At 31.3% G+C, this 21,190-nt stretch overlaps 3 protein-coding genes across 5 annotated transcripts; 1 reads left to right on the top strand and 2 right to left on the bottom strand.

The window, feature by feature from the left end:
* The first annotated feature begins 8,700 nt into the window (after window positions 1-8,700).
* On the top strand, window positions 8,701-11,278 carry LOC126679819 (putative F-box/LRR-repeat protein At3g18150). Of its 2 annotated transcripts, none has more exons than XM_050374818.2 (3): window positions 8,701-8,967; window positions 9,721-10,741; window positions 10,942-11,278. In XM_050374818.2, exons 2-3 carry the CDS (start codon window positions 9,731-9,733, stop codon window positions 11,119-11,121), a joined length of 1,191 nt encoding a protein of 396 aa, XP_050230775.1. In that variant the 5' UTR covers window positions 8,701-8,967; window positions 9,721-9,730; the 3' UTR covers window positions 11,122-11,278. The 2 variants fall into 2 exon arrangements, with proteins under 2 accessions (XP_050230775.1, XP_050230773.1); XM_050374816.2 differs by having other exon boundaries at window positions 8,703-8,967; window positions 9,503-10,741.
* A 4,016-nt stretch (window positions 11,279-15,294) lies between these two features.
* On the bottom strand, window positions 15,295-18,811 carry LOC126679820 (26S proteasome regulatory subunit S10B homolog B). Of its 2 annotated transcripts, XM_050374824.2 has the most exons (10): window positions 18,596-18,805; window positions 18,131-18,250; window positions 17,734-17,870; window positions 17,457-17,618; window positions 17,215-17,301; window positions 17,029-17,115; window positions 16,803-16,940; window positions 16,024-16,215; window positions 15,847-15,945; window positions 15,295-15,594 (listed from the first exon to the last, which is right to left on the bottom strand). In XM_050374824.2, the coding sequence occupies exons 1-10, from the start codon at window positions 18,693-18,695 to the stop codon at window positions 15,520-15,522; spliced, it is 1,197 nt and encodes a 398-aa protein (XP_050230781.1). In that variant the 5' UTR covers window positions 18,696-18,805; the 3' UTR covers window positions 15,295-15,519. The 2 variants fall into 2 exon arrangements, with proteins under 2 accessions (XP_050230781.1, XP_050230779.1); XM_050374822.2 differs by having other exon boundaries at window positions 17,029-17,301; window positions 18,596-18,811.
* A 596-nt stretch (window positions 18,812-19,407) lies between these two features.
* LOC130015490 (26S proteasome regulatory subunit 10B homolog A-like) lies at window positions 19,408-20,020 on the bottom strand. The gene is made up of 3 exons (XM_056105744.1): window positions 19,833-20,020; window positions 19,658-19,756; window positions 19,408-19,434 (listed from the first exon to the last, which is right to left on the bottom strand). The coding sequence occupies exons 1-3, from the start codon at window positions 20,016-20,018 to the stop codon at window positions 19,408-19,410; spliced, it is 312 nt and encodes a 103-aa protein (XP_055961719.1). The 5' UTR covers window positions 20,019-20,020.
* Window positions 20,021-21,190: the final 1,170 nt, after the last annotated feature.

Here is a 21,190-nt window from a genome sequence, read left to right as displayed (position 1 = left end):
TCTGTTAAAGGAATCTTTGTAAATATCTGAGGGCATTTTAGAAAAAAAAATTTTCTATAAATAGACCATCTTCTCACCTTTCTCTTCAAGCAAGATTTCTGAGTAAACATTCTTTTTAAACTTTTCAATGGTGGTTTTAATGTTTTGCTAAAAGATGTTTTTTTTACTCTTCGGTTTTAAATCTGAGTTTCATTATTTAATGCTTTACTTAACTCTGTTTACTTAATAGGTTGATTTGTATTCAACGAGTTATTTTGCATAATCAGTTTTTGGTTAAAGATTTTGTAAACACCTAGGTAATAAGTTTACTGGGTTTAAGTTTTCTGGATCTTGGTAAAACCAGTGGTTGAGAAATCAGACTAGAATGGGTAGTGTTTAGTTCTGTATTTCAAGGCTGTTGTTTCTTGCCCGTAAAAGAAACTGGAAAAGTGGAAATCCCAAGAGATGTTTCTTGGGGAGTGGATGTATGCAGTTGCAGAACCACTATAAAAATTCAGTGTTCTTCGTTTACTGCTTATCTGTTTATTTCCAGTTTAGCTTCAATCGTATTTGCATTAGCTTTTGAATAATTTTTATAAGCTATTTCTACTAAAGTTTTTAATTCTCAATTCACCCCCCCCCCCCCTTCCTCTTGAGAAGCCATCTGGACCAACATACTTAATCCCTGAAAGTACACCACACTTGCACATTTTTATTAATAAAAGAATTTCATAAAATTATTTTTGAAAGTATAAAGAGCAAGTAAAAAAAAATAGCTATAAAAAAAAGTAAAAAGAACACAACGTTAGGATAAATTTTGCCATTAAAAATTATCATTTGTGTCAAACTTTTATAGTTTCTACTTATTCTTTCACAATTATTTTTTTATTATAAAAATACATAATGAATATAAATTAATCATATTTTTGGACTATGTTAGTCAAAGAGTTTATAAGATTTACAGGTTAAAAGAATTTGTTAATACTTTTTTTTTAATTTGATAATTGGACAGAAGAAACACTCAGGGAAGCTACCGTTATGCTTCTTTTTTGGAAGATGTGGTTTAATTTTTTCTGGTTTATGAACCCAAATTTAAAATATAACTAGGTCGATGCCCACGCGTTGCGCGGATGAAATTAATTAGTTATTGTCGATATGATAATGAAATTTGCAAACTTAGCACTCCCAAGAAAAAAGAAATAGACTGACCTTTATAAATTTAACTATAATGCGCTATGCAAATTCATTTGTCATTTGCGTAACCATACTTTCTAGATTCCTACAACTCTCGTACATTCAAACAAAGACCGTATGAAAATATCCCGAATTGAGAAAAAGTGCCTCAATTTTCTTTGACTATCAAAAAATTCTCTACTTTGTGACGCTTCATTACAATCCGAAAAGTTGTAATTGAAGCGTTGCCATTTGAATGAGAATTTCATAGAACACTTTAATAGAATCAATATACTCCATCTGATCAATTTCACTATAAATTTGCCAATTAAATAAATAGAAGTCCAATAGATAAAATTAATACTCAGATATGATCATCAACAGAAATAATAGGCTTATCAAAATAATCAGTTGAATATAAAAAGATACTCTTGCCTACCGTTTTGTTTTGTCTTGGAAGAGTTGTAAGGTAATTGTAAATAAATAAGACGAGCTAATATATTTGTAATAAAAGAAAGTTAAAATATAAATATAATATGAGAATCGCATTTTTGTAATTATTTTCTCTTTTTACGTTACACGGTGTAATTTCTTCTTCTAGATACATAAACAAAAAACTCTAACCCTAGCGAATCACATTTGAACTAAATTTGTGCTGCCGCCATGGATGTCGGACATCAGCCCAATGAAGTAGCCGCCACCGTATATATATCAGTCCGATGGAGTAATGGATACTCTTACGGCTATTGTGGAAAAGACTGCGATTTTAACCTTTGCGTACTCTAGTCTGCATGAACATAGCATATCGAAGAAAGCGCGGCTTGTAGATATTTTGAAGCAGACGATTTATCTCAGAAGAAGAATCGATGACATGGCCTTAGAGCGAAATTCTTTGACATAGGAGGTGGAACTGGATGAAGCGAAGGAGCCGCAGGCAAAGATGTATCTGGAAGACGCAAAGAAGCAACTTGCAAGCGCACCGCTAGATGGACGCGCCCAGACCGTACATTCTTTCTCTCCTCAACTATCGATGTGTTTGCGATGGATCATGTATTCCGAAGTTTGAGGTGGCGAGTGCAGGATCTCAGGTATCAGATTGATCCGAGTATCTCTCCAATGGAAATGGTTGAAATTATGAGACAACTGAGGGTTTATATGTGTAAGTATAATTTTTTTTAATACTAGAATAAGCCCTCAACCGTAGGGGCCGACCTAGGATGAGCGTATGGTGGGCAAGTGCCCACCTTATAATTTTGAGTTCCTTTAAAAAACGTTGAAATGGAATTGAAAATATGATTTTGTCACCTTAAATTATATAGTTTGCCCACCTTAAAATTTATTTGTTGTCAATTTTACTTATCTTATAAAGTTTCAATATAATTTTGACCACCTTATAAAATATTTATGTGTCCGCCACTGCTCAACTGGTTTTATATTTTTATATTTTCAGTGATTGCACCGGCAGAGGCAGAGCCAGCGGCAGCGGGAGATTAGGGTTTGTGTAATTAGTGATGAATTGGTATCTGCTGATTTTTCTCTTAGGTATAAAACTGTTGAATTAAAACTGGTCCTTTTTTAATTTTAAGTTTGTAAAACCTAGAGCTTTTAGAATTTTATGTGGATCTTGTTGATTGCATTATTGAGTGTGTGTTTTTGTTTGTTTGTTTTAGTTTTGAAAAATTAAGTTGATATGTTTACTATTTTGTTAATTTCGGTTCCATTCGATGACATCAAAACTACTACTATGCATTGCTGCAGCTGAAAGAGTGCATATGTTTTCTAAGAATAAGACTTTTGGGTTATGCAGAATTAGATAAGTGAAGCATATAACATGAATTTTTAGGCTAATATGATTTGTTTTCAGAAGAGATGATAAATAAAGAGTAGTTAGATACAAACATGGTTTCAGCTTTGTTTTAGAGTGAAGAAATAATATTAAATGAGACATAAACTAGACAAAAATAGAATCAAAACTCAAGAAATTGACATTTGAATACAGTTGATTAATGTTTACTCAGCTGTGTACTCGCTGTCAACGCACTGTTCAGCTAGAAACACCTGCAGCGCAGGCAAGCGAACGCCCATTACCTGTTTTTTGATGCATGTCTAGAGAATATGAATGCTTGAAATTGTTCTGATCTCCAGATGAAATAGTATTATATATTGATAAAATGAACAACATGTGTTAGTGTCGTAATGTCAGCTCTTGAGAACTATAGCTTTGAATCTCTTAAGATATATATTCAGATATGATAAGATAGACCAAAGACTAGTCTTATTTTGTTTGTTTTCGCGCGATAAAATTATATCTCTGGATTTTGATATGTAGTTGTTATGAGAACAGAACATTCATCATAACTGTTGAAACCTTTGCTCTTGAAAATCACCCCAAAACTCATTGCTTAGCAAATGTTTATGCTTTTTTTTTGGCAAGTGTGGTTTAATTTTTTGTGGTTTATGAATTTAATATCATTCTCCCAAATTTAAAATGTAATTATACTTAGGATTTGATCAAACTAAGGCAAAATCCATGCGGAGGCCCCTGTACTTTACCGGTTTTGTTCGAGAGGTCCCTATCTGAAAGTTCGTCATGTCCGGACCCCTGTACTTGTCATAATCCTTATTTTAAGGCTCTTTAGTGGACGGAATTAGGCAAGTGTAGCACACTCTCGTTAAGTGAGAGTGTGCTGGAAAATTATTCTAATTTTTTAACTTTTTAATTCTTACAAATTATGCATACAATACACACAAAATATAAGGACTTCTAACTATAATTTACCAGTATCTTCTTCCTCTAAATCTTTAACTATTATGACTGCTTTTCTAACTCTGCAACCATAACATCGCTCAGAACTTCGAATATCCAAGCAAAAATTAGTCTAATTTTATAATTTTTAATTCCTATAATTTCATGTGGCGGCGGCTTCACTCTTTTGCCGGGGGATCCAAAACTCACTCAGATCTGGCAATGTTCTCTTGAAAATAGACCCAAAACCTCCACCCATCAATCATCTGACCACCACCACCACCAACCTCACTTCTAAAACAATTATCTTTGCTTTTTATTTTACAAATTAAAGAAAACCCAACCTTTTGTTTGGCAAGAAAGAAAAAAACCAAGAAATTATACAATGTTCAGTGTTCATAATTGGTTGAAACTGAATCATATTTTTATGCGGGTATTCATATTTGCAGTTGATAAACAGAGGGTATCTAACCTTGTTTTTATTAGTAATACTGATGTTGAATCAAAAATTGCAGATCTGAAAAATATGGGAAGTAAATGGAGGAAAGTTAAAATAGCTCTTGGTTTAAACATGTGTCTTTATATTAGTGTTATGCTACTGATTTTCAGAAGTATATTAGACGAACTATTCGAAGTTTGACAAACAAGTAAGCACTGCGGTTCCGACATGGGTTTGGCTCGGATTATTAGAACTTCGATGGATAGCTTCTTTAGAGAACTGGTAATGAAGAACATTACATGACTGTCAGATTTACCAGTGCCATGGATTGGTGGAATCGGTGAAGCCAAATCGTGGCGCTGAAGAACTGTTATTTTTTTTAATTGGAAGAAATTGGAAGAGACATAACGAAGAAGATGATGGAAAAGGATACTTTTGTCCTCAAAGTTATTCGATTATACCATTTTTTATTAAATTATAGTTTTATATAAAATAAGTACTTAAGTTGTGATGCCACGTGGGCATCAATAAATATGAAGAAATGCCACGTCACCTTTTTCCGTTAATTAACGGAGAGTGGACTTCACTTTCCATTTTCCATCCACATAAGGGCTTTAAAATTGAATTATTGACAAGTATAAGGATTCGGACGTGACAAATTTTAGAGAAAGGGCCTCTCGAATAAAGCAGGTAAAGTACAGGGGTTTTTCCATGGGTTTTGCCATCAAACTAATGATAATATCATGATGAGGGAGATGATAAGTTTGGTTAAAATTAATGGTCTTTTTTTGGGTTCTTTTGTTGGAATACGTTTTGTTCTTTGTCGTCTTGGAAGAGTTGTAAGGGATATATCATATATGCTACTTGTGAGGATTTGTTTTTTGGAAAATTATATTGGAGTTTAAATTAGGGTTTAGCCGATATTTAGAAGATAAATTTACATCAATTCGCGATGACGAAGCTATAAATTTTATTTGAAGAGAGTGGAATTTTGCTTGATAGGATGGCATTTCATTTATTTTTTTTAAATTAAAATCAAATTATATTGTCGTTTAATAATCATTTTAAATTATTTTATGCAAACTATATACCGTTTATCTATTTTTTTTTATAGAAAAGTCGTTCGATTTCTTTTAATTTTAAAAAAGATTTAACCTATCTTAAAGTCAATATATTCTTTATTTTTTATTTACTTCGTCTTTATGCATTTTTATTTCTTTCTTTGAACCTGTATTTTTAAAAATAGTTTTGTAAATTCCTTTTATTTCTTTATTTAATTCTAATATTTTTAAAAACAGATTTATTTGATCCCTGAAAGTACACCACACTCGCACATTTTTATTAATAAAAAATTTTCATAAAATTATTTTTAAAAGTATAAAGAGCAAGTAAAAAAAATAGCTATAAAGAAAAAGTAAAAAGAACACAACCTTAGGATAGAGTTTTCCATTAAAAATTATCATTTGTGTCAAACTTTTATAGTTTCTACTTATTCTTTCACAAATGTTTTTTATTATAAAAATACATAATGAATATAAATTAATCTTTTTTTTTGGACTATGTTAGTCAAAGAGTTTATAAGATTTACAGGTTAAAAGAATTTGTTAATACTTTTTTTCATATTGAATTTATTCTTCTTTTCGTTTTATAATAACCATAATTAAATAATTAACTTAATTTTATCAATAATATCTTTAAAAATCATAAGATAGAAATTTAAATAATAATATATTGACCAAATACACTATTTTAATTTTGTAGTTCAATCAAATTAAAAGATAACATTCCTACTAATTTGGAGATAATTTAGTTATTTTTTACATACTAAAAATCAATTTGGAGATAATTTAGCTACCTATTCTAATTAGGACATTAATTACAATAGTGGTTAATTAAATAACTAATTTGTTAATGACTATAAAACATTTATTTAGTAGTAAACTGAAAAGGATTATTCAGTAAATTTTGTCTATTCATTTTTAATAAAACAGTTATAACGCTCTTTTTAGAATATTTTAGTAACTCAACTAGTAGTTTTTACCAAAACGGTAGGTTTTCCGCTCATTATTTTAGAACAAAATTTATATATATATATATATATATATATATATATATATATATATATATAACTTGTCGTTTGATTATTAAGTGTTTGTTGCTTTAATACTGATGTATATACTGACATAAAAAGATGGAAATTGAGTATAAAAATGTCTAAAATTTTTAATAGCATAAAAGATCAACCACTCTATTGTGTAATTGACGGTTAGGATGAGTGTATATTCTAAATTAATTAATTTTTTTATCTGTATTAAATGTATATATCCGGTAGATATATAAAATTGACATAATTTTTTGAAATTTTTTATTTAACTATATATTTTAAAACTAAATTATAATTTTTAATGTAATATAACCAATTATAATATTGTAATATTTACATTATTATTCGATAAACAAAAATATTAGCACATAAAAAAGTACTTTTTGTAAATCCTAATAATATTTAAAAAAATAAATAAAATAATACCAAACAACACCAAAAAAATCAAAAACCTACTAAAAACACAAAAAAGCAATTCTTAAGATACACCTAAAAACACTTAAAATATGATCAGATATAACAATCGACACTAATCAATAGTGCACCGGTCAACAATAAGCATACCACCCGTTACCGCCGCTGACCGTCACCGGTTAGAGAATTTTCCGGCTAAAATATCGGTGACCAGTCACCGGATTCTACAGGTGAATTATTCACCTATAATATTTTGGTTAGTTCAATCTATAGAACATTTGACCAGTGATTTAGGGAAAAAAGAGAGCAAGTTGTGAGTCCTGAAATTGATGTGTGGTTGGGGTGACATACTAAATTTAGACATTCTGTTGTGAAAGGAACCCTAGATCTCTCTTCCTTTTTGGGTTATATTATTATTATGTTTCTTCTACAACTTCACAATCTTCTAATAGGTCCCAAAATAACCGATTTACGTGTTTAATAATTAATAATTATTTCATCAAAATTCTCTATTTTGTAAGCTTGCATAACCGGAAAATTTGACTAATTTTTTGTTATATTATCAACACTTGGGATATGGTTTTATTTTATTGTTTTCAACGCCTACGGTTCATTGGATTACTTGTGACCACTTTAATAATAATATAATAAATTGAAGCATTGATTGATTTGTTACAACTATATATCAAAAGTTATATAAATATATGAATTGAACACTTGAATTATTGGTCTATACCCTATCAGAAATTCACACTAGGTATAACATTGTTGACTTGTTATCATTTTTTTGGGGCGTTCAGAATTTGAATGATTGATTTTTTTTGCTCTATTTTCTTTTCTAATGGTTATTTATTATATATATTGAGAAAAAAGTAAACCCTTTTTCAAATTTGTATTTCGAAATTAAATAAATTAATTTTAATTATTCTGATTAATTAAATTTATCACTATTATATTATTATTATTTTAATAAAGTATTATAGTTTTTAAATAAATTACATCCGCAAATTATGTAATAGACTCGGTCTAATTTTTCCAAACTATTGGCTCAGCTAATAGTCCTGAACTAAAGGTCCAATATCTAAAATACAAATTCCATCCGTGTTTGATGTTCATAGACTATGGGCTTAGAGTGCTGCTAGACCCAATCAATAATCTTATCGTGGCTAATAATTATACACGGCCTCTCACTTTAGGATCCCATTACAAAAAACTCCTTAAACTTCAAAATGGTTAAGAAACCTCTTAAAATTTATGGCGGTGCTCGCAAAACTTTTTAGCCCCCAAAATGTTTAAAACACTTTTTTAATTAAAAAATAAAAAATCTGATCGAATCAAATCAAATCAAACTTAAAACCACCGGACACATCCAACTTCCTAATCATTACCCACCTACTCGGCACCGTACATCCACCGGCAATCGCCAACGCCTCTGGTATCGCTGCCGCACACAATGTTGGTCAATATGAATACGACTCATTTAATTAATTGTGTGAAAATTCTCAGCTCTGACACTACACAAACTTAAAACCGGTAACACGACGACATGGTTAACACGTTAAAGCAAATATATCACACAATAAATATGACCCATTTAACCTATAAAAATTATTTTTAAACATATAGAAATATAACTTTGATCTCTAATTATAACATTTTAATATGATTATTTCATTTACATATTAATATCATTTTATTTGAATAGTTTTTTTAAATATTTTTTGAATCATTAACTCTTTTATTTTTTTATTATTCTAAATAGTAGTCATAATTTATAAATAAATTATAAGGATTCACGAGTTAATTTTGACACAATCTTTTTATTTTGTATCTTAAAAGGTTGAGAACGTACGAATCCCCTAAGGCCCATTACAGATTCGCTATTTTTACGTGTTTGGTGAATCGGGTTATCGTGTAATGACCCATTTTAGGAGTCCTAGTAATAGTAATTAACCCTAGTAATCCAATTACATCCTCAGACAGCAGCAAGAACAGTTAAAAGTTAAGACGCAAGAGATAAATTGAGTGTAAAATTGAGAGAATCTGAACCATTTTCTGTCGGTGAAGATGTTGAATTTGGATCCTCTTCTGCTACTGAAACCCTAATTCCAGGTTCCTTTCTTAATTACCTAAAGCATATTAGTTTACTTTCAGTAGAAATTAAGTTAAGTGTTCTGTTTCTGATGTTAGTTTTGGTAATTAATTCGTTTAATTTCGTTGAGCATCCTGATATAGATTTTAGATTTATATACCAAGAATTAGAAATGTTTAAATTTGTGGTAATTATGATTTGTTGTAATAGATTGGAGAGGTTTTATCTGGTTCACGTAATATGCGCGAAATGGAATAGTAACTTCATGGAATTTCTATATTGCATTCCACCGACCAAACATGGCCGGCATGTAATTATAAACCCGGGGAATGCGAAAAGCTTCACACTAGGTTTAGCTTTAGTATTGAATAATGTAATCTCCAAATAGAATTGGAAAAAAAAGTTCCAATCCAAGTCCAAGTTAAATTGGATATGATTTACTCAGAGGCGGAGCAAGGGGCTCGAATCCGGGCTTTAGATTTTCTGGCTCCGCCACTGGATTTACTCCATATTTTGTGCTATGCATTATATAATTTAGTATAATTTTATTTACAGGTTTAAGAAAAGTTTGATAGTGTAATAAGAATGGAGAAGAGAGTTAAAGCAGAAGATTATGCATCTCAACTGCCACAACACTTGTTGCATCACATCTTGTCTTTCCTTAAAATAAAACAAATTATTCAGACAAGTGTTTTGTCAAAAACTTGGTATCAAGCATGGAACACTTTCCTGATTTTGGAATTCAATTTCTCCGACATCTTCTCCCAAAACAGCGCTAAATACATGGAGACTGAATCAACTTCTGACATAAACAGACAGCAACTGTATGATTTCGTTGATCAAATTTTGCTTACCCGGCGCCGGCAAATGATTTGTTTAGAGAAATTTACAGTCGTTATGCATTGGATTTACCTAAAACCACATACCATGTTGGCAATCGATCGATGGATTGGCTATGCTCTTGAGAGTTGTGTGAAAGAACTGAATTATGTAGGTGGTCTAAATGTCAGAGATGAAAACTTGAAGTATAGCGTGCCACTATCCGTATTTGATTCGAATTGGATGCAGGTCCTGTCTCTGTGTGACTGCAAGCTGAAGCTGCCATTTTCCGGTAAAGTAAAGTTATCTTGCCTGAAAAGAATAACTCTTAGAACTGTCCGTGTGGATGATAACTTTATGAGAGAACTTCTTGCTGGGAGTCCTATGCTTGAAGATGTAAGTTTGATTAATGTTTTTGGTGTCAAGGAATTAAATGTATTTGATCTTGTGAAACTCGGAAAAATTGCTATTGAACTGCTTTCTGATCTTGAAAAACTGACAATCAATGCACCAAAACTTGAAACAATTACATTGACAATGTATAAGTGGCCTTTTAGCGTCAATCTTGGTGATTCTTGCAAAAATTTATCATTATGCGACACTCCAGTTTCAGATAAATGGCTGAATGCGCAGCTGAAGAGGTTACCTCATCTTGAGAACTTGACATTGTATTTCTGCCCTAAACTGAAGAGGATTGAGATTTCAAATCCATTCGTTAGCAAGTTGTTGATACATGGTTGTGACAAGCTGAGTATTGTTCAGATTGATGCGCCTTGTTTACGCCACTTTACATACGAGGGTGACATTGTTTCCTTATCGTCTCCTAAAAATCGGTTAACTCTGTCAGAGGTTTCGTTCTATTTTAAATCGAATAACATGGACATTACTTGGTACATCAGGCTGATTGAACTATTGGCCAAGTTCAATACTTCTTTCAATGTATTGAAATATGTGCTCAAAAGCCACACAGGAAAGGTATGTATCTCAAATATTACGCATATGTGTTTCATGTTGAAATAAGTTTATCATCGCGATTTAATATTAAAGTTCCTGAGTTTCTGAACCTTTTTCTAGTAACAGTAATGAAATGTTAACATGTAAGATTTGATAAATATTGCTGCAGCAAAGCTGTTAAAACTTAAAAGTAAACTTACTAGTCTGATTTATATTTGCAGTGGGTTGTTATTCCAGAAGAAGTGAGACAAAGGGTGGCTTCTCCATTATGTAATGTTAAAGAAGTGAATCTTAAAATTTGGTCTCAGAAAAAAGCTCTCCCAATGTCTCAACTTGAGGATGCCATGTCATGGATCGCTCCTCATCACGAGAGTCTATCTATATCTATCCATAGGAATTGAGTTTCTCTAATTAGAAAAAACGTGTAAGATTATTTAACATAATTGATTGGTGTTTTAAGTTTTAAGTTCAGTTTACGGAATTATGAGCTATGGTGAGTTTGGTTGTTTTTATGTCTTTCTTGTTTCTAAAGGCACTTGGCTGAAACCATTTTGCACATTTTGTCTCCCTCTCGCATCCTTGTTTTTATATATAGTATAGATATATATGACTACAACCACTTTGTAAAAAGAGGTTTCAGTCAAAGAAAATTAAAATATGGGGGTTATATAATAATTTTAAAAATTTATAAAAAAAATTTGTGTTAAAATGAGTTGGTGGATCATGCTTGTGTAATGTCGATCCACTCAGTTGACATAACTACAATTAATACAAGTCCGTTTAATACGACAATTCGTTTACCTAACCTTGTTAAAATTCTCAATCCTAAAATAATACCAATTTAAAACAGATAACCCGATATAATGACGCATTATTCAAACAAAATAGATAACACAAATTAAAACGGGAATGGCTCCTTTCAAGTTTAAAATCTCTCCATTTTTCTCAAATAAAATGACGAGTACGACACGATAAACACGATCTATTTAACTTATAAAAATATTTTTAACATATGAATATGATTTTAATCTCAAATTAAAGAAATTAATTTAATTACTTTGTTTATATATACATATAATAGGCTTTTCCAGTTTGAGCTCAGACTAGGCTGAGAAACCCGGTCCAAAGCACACAGCACTGAAACCTATGAACATGTGACCTATGTTATAAATAAATTAACATATTTTCGACATAAATAAGGCCAAAGATAAATTTACGTGCTGGCGAAACGTGTCAGACCTATTTTGAGAGTCCTTCTAATAATGATTAACCCTAAACCTAATAAAATACTAATGACTAATGACTATCCAATTACATAGGCCTAATTCCTTAAAAAAACCCCACCTTGCACTTTTTCTTCGTTTATACCCTGACCTTGTAAAAACACCATTTGTACCTAATTTTGGGTTTTTATATTTCATCCCTACCCAAAAGCATTAAATTGTACTCTTTTCATTTGGAAAAGAGTTTAAAACATACTTTTTTCTATTTTAAAATATACAAATAAATCCTTAAACTTAAAAAATAATCAAATACATTCAAATAATTTTTTTTTTAATTTTATAAAAAAATTAAAAAAAATTATTATTATTTTTAGTTTTTTTGTCGGAAATATTTTTTTAAAAAATTAAAAAAAAAATTATTATTATTTTTAATTTTTTGAAAAAGATGGTATTTTTGTACTATTAATAACATTAATATCTAATTAGTATATAAGTTAAAAATGAAGGATTGTTTTAAACTCTTTTTTAAATGAAAATAGTACAATTTAATGCTTTTGGGTAGAGATGAAACATAAAAACTCAAAATTGGGTACAAATGGTGTTTTTACAAGGTCAGGGTATAAACGAAAAAAAAATACAAGGTGGGGTTTTTTTAAGGAATTAAGCCAATTACATAAATAAACAGAAAATATAAGATAAATTGATTGGGAGAAGAGAATCCCAAGGTGAACAAAATCTAAACCCTAATTCCAGATTTCTTTCTTGGCTTAATTCCTTAAAAAAACCCCACCTTGTATTTTTTTTAAAAATATAAGGGGCCTAATAGCGTAAATCTTGGTGTTTCCTGCCAATATATATCAATAGGCCCGTCTTCAATTTCGGACAAATGGTTGAATGAGCAGCTGAAAAGGTTACCTCGTCTTGAGAACTTGAAATTGTTTTTCTGCCCTAAACTGGAGAGGATTGAGATATCGAATCCTCTTGTTAGCAAGTTGATAAATCGTTGTGATAAGCTAAGTATTGTTCAGACTGATTGAATTATTGGCCAATTTCAATACTTCTTTTATTGTATTGAAATATGCGCTAAAAAGCCATACAGGTAAGGTATGTATCTCAAATATTACATATATACGTCGTTGTTGTTGTTGTTTCATGTTGAAATAAGAATATCATGGAAAAATAATATTAAAGTGTCAGAATTTTTAGTAACAGCAATGAAATCTTAATATGTAAAATTCGATAAATTTTTGTGCAACAAAGTTCTTTAACTATAAACTTATCAGTTTGATTTATACTTGCAGTGGGTTGTTATTCCGAAAGAAGTGAGACAAAAGGTGGCTCCTCTATAAAGTTATGTTAAAGAATTGAATCTTAAAATTCTGTCTGGAAAAAAGCAGCTCTTCCAAGGTCTCACCTTGAGGATGCCATGTCACGGATTGCTCCTCATCATCAGAGTCTATCCACATACCTTGTAAATCTGTACTTTTTTTTCCCCAGGATTTTATCATATTACTATTCTTGTATAAATTTTCTTATGCAGTCATGATCCATACTTCATTTTTGAATCCATGTAATCAGAAGTTAGGAATCACAAATTAGAAAAAATGTCTAAGATTATTTAACATTGGATTGGTGTCTTAAATTGAAGTTCACGTTACTGAATTATGAAATATGGTGACATTTGATCGATGTCTTAAATTGAAGTTCAGGTTACTGAATTATGAAGTATATAAAACTCTACCGAAAATCTGAATCAAATAAATAATTTTTATTATATTTAAACTTTACCTATTTGGACAATTTTCATATAAAATTATAACTTTTTGCTTTTGTGGCGATTTAGCAAATTTTTTAAAAATTAGTAGGAAAAGACAAATTTTTTTTGACGTTTTTTAGCGCTGGCTTTTTTTTCCCAAAAGGATGTGGAATACACACTCTTGTTTTCGTGTTTTCTTTCTGAATGTTTATCTCATGCAACTGTTGCGCCACGTCATTTTTACATCAAGCCAATGAGCATTTGCGATAGGGAATCTTTTAATTATTACTTATTTTTTTAACATTTAATTTTCCACATGACGTACAATTGGTTTGTTGCACGAATGACATGGCGCAACGGTTGCGTGCAATAATTTTTCTTTCTTTAATGGAAATTTGGATGAACTTTTTATTTTTCTTTTTTAAATCAGACTAAATTATTGTCCCAAATAACAAGTTGCAGTATGATTGAATTATGTTCTGTGATGAAAACATAGAGAATGTCAAATATTTCAAACTCAAAGTTCTCTATCTATCAAAATAAAAGAATTTCACTTTTTTGGTAAGAACCACTAAAAGAAAAGAATTATTTCTTTTATGTAGTCAAATACAATTATATGGCCCTTTGAATCTTTAAAAAAAATTCAACATGTTCTTCTATTTGTATAATTTATGAATGGACATAAGCATTTGCTGGCGATAAATTTTAAAATTACATTCTAAAATTAAGAATTTGTATTTTAAATTGTCAAAATTAAAAAGTCATATTAAAATTTTAATGAATGCTAAAATTTATGATTTATTTTACAATTAGCTCTATGATGTATATTATAATTATAAAATTTATATCCTTTTTATTTTTAAACAAATGGTCATTGTTGTTTTCGAACTAGTGCATCAAGGTCAATTAACTCACATTTAGCCACTTTAATTATTTAAGGACAATACTCTTTATTTTTAGGTCAATTAGGGACACTAATCTCTAGTTTTATGTCAAGTAACTCCCAAAATTGGTTATAGTGGTTCTTAAACTCGTTCGCTTTGTACAATTTAATAGTTAATTAACCTAAAAATAGAGAGTACCATCTTTGATTGATTAAGATGGCTAAGCGTGAGTTAACAAACTCTGACGCACAAGTCAAGGGACTAGAATGACTCTTTTATATTGTATCATTGTTTACTAGAATAGCTTAAAAAGAACTAATGAAATAGATACATAGATAATGTTTGTGCGTGGTTACTAATGCGCCTAAATGACGCCTTTTACTAGGTAATGTCATTGATGGTGAGTGCTTTCTGGTTTTATTGTATAGATTTTACCATCTTTTCCCATTTCTTAGAGAGAAAATTAGGGTAAATTTTATAACGACTTTCATTTCTCTAATTATAAACTTATAATTTTTTAATTATCCCATTTAAAATGTCCCATTGTCATATTTATAATAGATGAGCATGACCATAATTTTCACGTTCTGCACATCATCATAACAGTGACTTTGAATTATAAAAGCAAGCACGGAGCTGACACCAATGACCCTGTAGTGGAAATTTCATATGCCATACTTCAAAATCACAATTAGAGGATAAGACTGGGGATTGATAAGCTTGCCAGGTAGATTAATATGGATAATTAGGCATATGCCATTTAGAAACAAATGGAACGCGGGGTACAATATTTTTAAAAATTTAAAGAGTTAAAATCCATGGCTTGTAAACTGTGATATATGTCCTACATGATTAAAATGAAAACAATGCATCATAAATATTTGAAAGAAATATAACGCACTGCCCCACATTCCATGGCAACAAAAGAAAGCGCTTCTACTCCTTCCCAAAATCTGCATTATAGTGCGCGCTAGATTCAAGTTTCTTTGCCTCGTTCAGCTTCCTCACAGCCTGCAAAATTTGAAAAAATGTGTATTTAAGCACATCCAGCAACTTTAATGCTAAATCATGTAATCTGAACTTAGTTCCTTGTTTGTATTGTACTAATCTCAATGTCACGCAATGCAATTATTGAACTTTAGAAAACTAAACTTAATCTCTTGTTCCTACTAATCTCAATGTGAGATTCCACATTTAAATATTAGCATATACAAAGATGAGATCCCATATGGTAATGCCAATCCATAGAAATCATAGAATTACCTTCATGAAGTCTTCATGAATGACATAATCACGTTCTGCACGAATTGCTGACATTCCAGCTTCCGTGCAAACATTGCGAAGATCGGCTCCATTAAAACCCTGTGATAGTTGTAAGAATATTATTAGTAATAAGGATTAGCAAATGTGTAAAACATTCAAAACAATTATTCGGCTTACCTCTGCAAGTTTCACAACAGCCTCATAGTCGATCTCTCCATGCTTTGCGATTCCAGCAGCATGAATCTTAAGAATTTCCATTCTCGACTGTTCATTTGGCAATGGAATCTCTATTTTTCTGTCTAATCTCCCGGGACGGAGAAGTGCAGGATCAAGAACATCAGGTCGGTTTGTTGCCATTATCATTTTAACCTATTATACAAAATCAAACATAAAATTTTATCATTAAATTTAGCATATGGAAGTTGCCAAAAGGAAAAGAAAAAAGAAGTTATATATGAAGAGTGGTCACTTGCCATACACAAAATAACACTTCAATATACTTAAATAGTCTACTTTATGAAGCTGCAAAGCTTAACCAGTAGTCATGAATAAACAATTTTTTTTGCAGGAAGAAATGCTTTTTCTGGAGGCCCAACAGCATGCAGTTTATTGAAGCTACAGAACTCCAAGTATCAGAAAATGAAAAGCATGCAAATTAAATCACATAAATAGCCGAATGTATTCCTCCATTCACAAACAGACCATTCTTAACTTGCCCATCAAAATACTGAACAATGAACATGTGTTGTGGAATATGAATTAGCCAATGAAGCAAATTCATTAAAGTTAGCTTTGGCATGATTTTTTTCCCTTTTGCTAAATAACTGGCCTTCAATTTAACAGAAAAAACAGACCATGTATATGCACCTACTTCAAAAGAGTAGACTACAAGAATGAAAATGTTCCAAGTGTAAATAACCAATGTTAGATAAGGTTAAATTTATAAACTAAAGTACCTTCCCAAGCTGATCAAACCCATCGAGCTGATTCAGTAACTCCATTAGTGTTCTCTGAATTTCACGATCGGCGCTTGTTCCTTCACTAAAACGGCGTCCGCCAATGGCATCAATTTCATCCATGAAAATGATGCAGGGCTGGGAAAACAGAAGCAATAAGTAGCTTTATTGGTGGAATCAGGTATGAATGCCACAGAAAATCAAATCCAAATTCCATTACTCGTACCTGATGATCACGTGCATATCCAAACATTTCCCTTATCAACCTAGCACTTTCTCCAATATACTTATCAATAATGGCACTTGAAACAACCTTCACAAAAATAAAAGGATGTATTGAACTAGGGAACCACTCGCAATCAACAAAATTCAGAAGACAAAAAGGATGAGTCGTAAAGATAATAATATTTACCTTCAAAAAGTTAGCGTCTATATTACTCGCAATAGCCCTAGCCAATAATGTCTTTCCAGTACCAGGAGGTCCATATAAAAGGACACCCTGAAACAAAGAGCATATGCATTTGTGAGAAGCACATTAACTAACATCATTGACTCTGGACAAGTTAATGCTGATAAATTTATACGATTAGACAAATGACAAAAAGGTAGAAGAAAGCAAGAAATACAAAGTAAATGAAATGACCAAATAATCACCTTGGGAGGTTTAATCCCCACTCTTATGAAAAGCTCAGGGTTCATAAGTGGTAGCTCAATAGATTCCCTCAATTCTCTAATTTGATCAGATAGACCACCCACAGCTGAATAGCTGACATTACCAGGATCTTCATGCAGCATATTATAAACAACTGGATCTACCTGTAAGCTCATGGCACAAAAAGATAAGACGTCATGAGCTATATAACCAGCATGAAGTTCAAATTGAAAAAGAAAATAGTAATAAGTGTGAGCAGTCTGAAAGCAAATAACTCACCTCGCGTGGAAGAGCACGCATAATTGTGAGTGTTGTCATATCAAGAACAACTCTAGTTCCTTGAACTAGTTTTTCCTTATCCACCTTGCTGCGGCAACCAACCACATACCGAGGTCCACTGCTTGCTTTAACAATCACTGAAACACAATGGATATAACAATAACCCCTATATTATTCTTTGCTCATCCATTATGCCTTAAAAACACAAGTTCCAGAGCAAGATATTGGGAATCGAGAGAAGAATTTGAAATCAAAAGAAGTGCAGGTGCCACATTTACAATGTAATTGCTAAGAGAAGAGATAAAAGTCATATATAGTAGACGCACCACACATGCAACTCAAACATACATGTAAAAATTCATAAGAAATAATAAAAGAAGAATTCTGATAAACTTACAGCGTTCATTGTCAAGAGAGCGGAGAACTTCTCCAATGATCTGACCAACACTTTGAAGAGATTTTAAATCATCCTCAGTCTTGTTAAACTCTTTCTTTGCAGATCTCAAGTTTTCCCTTACTGCAACAACATAACCTCAAAATTAATGCTCCACTTTCTACAAAAATATCCAGATTTTCAAAGCAACAGATAAGCAAAACAAGTTACAAAAACCAGCCTATTGATTATAAACATTCAAAAGTGCGGTATTGTGATTATCGATCACAATCATAATTAAGTACATAAAACCCAATCTAACAAGCATACAGAACGACTGCTGATTCAATTTTAATTCAAAATTGAGAACCCTAATTTTCAATCTCGAAATACGTGTCAGCTTACTTATTAAACCTAAAATCTATTGAAGCTATGAGGAAAGATCGATTAAACAAGAAAAGAGCAGAACCGGAGCTGGATTTGACTAACCAGTGCGTACTCTAGACTCAAATTCTTTGTGCTGGAGTAGCTTTTTCCGGTAATCGGCAATCGCAGTTCTACGCCGTGCGACATCTTCTTCAGTGCTCATTGTTCAACTTTTCCCCCTGTTTTCCCTTTTCTTATTACCAAATCAAAGTTTTATGAACCTGACTTGCAAGTTGGGTCACCTAGAGATTAGGATTACAAAAATCGAATCGAACCGATAAATTCAATTTAATTTAATTTGATTACTAAATTTTTTAATTCACCTTGGTTTTGACATAAAAAAAGGTTTCAGCTCAGTTTTAACACAAAATTAACTAAAAAGTCAATTAAACGATTTAATTCTATTTGAAATATTTTATTTCCTCTTGAATTTAGTTAAATTAAATAAAAAAAATCAATTCAATTCGCTTCGAGTAGAACACACACCCTAGTTATAACTAATACACTTGGTAAATAATGATAAGACTATGGGACAAATATATTCAATTTAGATTTGGTTCATGAAATAGATCCGAAATAAAATAGCTATTTCATATAGAATAAGTGAATAACTATTTTTTACTTTGATTCATGGAATAATAACTCGCTGAAATTGCTATTTCATAATTTTATATAATAAGCATTCTTCTTAAAAAGTAAGAACAACTATTTCATTCATTAGAAATAGCTATTTTATTACATGTCTATTTCATCCAAACATAGCTTATTTCTTACATATTTTTTATAACTAACTTGTTATAGCTCACATGTTTAAGAAAGAATTTCCAATGGCTATCTTCTTATAAGGTGTGCAACACGCATTTTAAAAGTGGAATTCATGTTTCTGAAATATTCATACATGGCTAAAATGAAAAAATACAAAGAAATGATACAATTCTATTAAAACAAATGCACCACCCTACGTTTTGGCAATTTGTTTCCATTTCCAAAAACGCCAAACTTGTTTACAAGCTATTCTTATAAAAAATAATCAGTTTTCCAGTTTTTTGTTTCAGCGTTTCCATTTCCATGTAATATAGGCACCAAATAGAGGTAAATTCCTTGCGTCGTAAAATAGTTTATTACCTTCATAAAATCTTCATGGATAACATAATCACGTTCTGCACGAATTGCTGACATTCCAGCTTCTGTGCAAACATTGCGGAGATCAGCTCCATTAAAGCCCTGTTATAGTTATTAGAAAATCATTAATAATAAGGCCTCAGTAAATGTATCCAACATGCAAAGTCATTTTACTTACCTCTGCAAGTTTCACAACAGCCTCATAGTCAATCTCCCCATGCTTGGCAATGCTAGCAGCATGAATTTTAAGGATTTCCATTCTCGATTGTTCATTTGGCAACGGAATCTCTATTTTTTTGTCTAATCTTCCCGGACGAAGAAGTGCAGGATCGAGCACATCAGGTCGGTTTGTTGCCATTATCATTTTAACCTATTATAGACAGACAAGCATAAATTTATTTTATCTTAAAAAATTACTATATAGAAGTTGCTTAAGGTAGTACATGCCGACCGGAACATGACAGACATAAGATTACACTTAAACAATCAAACGCTATATTTTTCAAAAACTACAAAGCTTAAAAACCAGCTACGGATACACACATTTTATAAGAAGAGACCCCATTTTTTAAAGCCCAACAGAACACATTTCAGTGACGCTGAAGAACTCAAATGATCTGAGATTGTCCAGAAGCATGCTCGCTATAATGACATAAATGTCCAGATGTACTCACATTCACAGGTGGACCATTCTTAATACCCCTATCAAACTGTTGCAGCAATAAAATTTTCATTTACGAATACATATAAATTAGCCATATAAGCGAATTCATGAAGGTATTATTTGGCTCAACTTTTCTGCTTTTGCTAAACATATGGATTTCGCTTCAACAGGGAGAACAGATCCCTGTAATGTATATGCAAAATGATGACAACTAGACAAACAAGGATACACTTCCGAAAGAACAGCCAACCAAAATGAAAAATCTCCATTGCTTATGTGTAAAACTATGAATGAAATAAAAATGTCAGGCTGAGTTATAATTTGTAAACTAAAAATACCTTCCCAAGTGACATTGTTTCAATATTATCTTCTAAAAATCGGTTAACTCTGTCAAATGTTTCGTTCAATATTAAATCGGATAATTTCGACATTACTTAGTAATAGTAGATCAGACTGATTGAATTATTGGCCAATTTCAATACTTCTTTTATTGTATTGAAATATGTGCTAAAAAGCCATACAGGTAAGGTATGTATCTCAAATATTACATATATACGTCGTTGTTGTTGTTGTTTCATGTTGAAATAAGAATATCATGGAAAAATAATATTAAAGTGTCAGAATTTTTAGTAACAGCAATGAAATCTTAATATGTAAAATTCGATAAATTTTTGTGCAACAAAGTTCTTTAACTATAAACTTATCAGTTTGATTTATACTTGCAGTGGGTTGTTATTCCGAAAGAAGTGAGACAAAAGGTGGCTCCTCTATAAAGTTATGTTAAAGAATTGAATCTTAAAATTCTGTCTGGAAAAAAGCAGCTCTTCCAAGGTCTCACCTTGAGGATGCCATGTCACGAATTGCTCCTCATC

Source organism: Mercurialis annua, linkage group LG5 (assembly GCF_937616625.2).
Source record: "Mercurialis annua linkage group LG5, ddMerAnnu1.2, whole genome shotgun sequence".
NCBI lineage: Eukaryota > Viridiplantae > Streptophyta > Magnoliopsida > Malpighiales > Euphorbiaceae > Mercurialis > Mercurialis annua.
The sequence above is the reverse complement of the archived record's forward strand: the minus strand, read 5'-3'. Positions and strand labels throughout refer to the sequence as shown.

Bases quoted from the DNA above. Each gene is read 5' to 3' on its own strand.
- LOC126679819 (XM_050374816.2), top strand. From the start codon at position 9,533: ATGGAGAAGAGAGTTAAAGCAGAAGATTATGCATCTCAACTGCCACAA. The intron at 10,742-10,941 runs GTATGTATCTCA...TTATATTTGCAG, and splicing joins TCAAAAGCCACACAGGAAAG to TGGGTTGTTATTCCAGAAGA.
- LOC126679820 (XM_050374822.2), bottom strand. From the start codon at position 18,695: ATGAGCACTGAAGAAGATGTCGCACGGCGTAGAACTGCGATTGCCGAT. The intron at 18,251-18,595 runs GTTAGTCAAATC...ATGTTGTTGCAG, and splicing joins TGAGTCTAGAGTACGCACTG to TAAGGGAAAACTTGAGATCT. The intron at 17,619-17,733 runs GTGAGTTATTTG...ATGAGCTTACAG, and splicing joins TGCGTGCTCTTCCACGCGAG to GTAGATCCAGTTGTTTATAA.
- LOC130015490 (XM_056105744.1), bottom strand. From the start codon at position 20,018: ATGATAATGGCAACAAACCGACCTGATGTGCTCGATCCTGCACTTCTT. The intron at 19,757-19,832 runs GTAAGTAAAATG...TAACTATAACAG, and splicing joins CTGTTGTGAAACTTGCAGAG to GGCTTTAATGGAGCTGATCT. The intron at 19,435-19,657 runs GTAATAAACTAT...TTTTCATTTTAG, and splicing joins TCCATGAAGATTTTATGAAG to CCATGTATGAATATTTCAGA.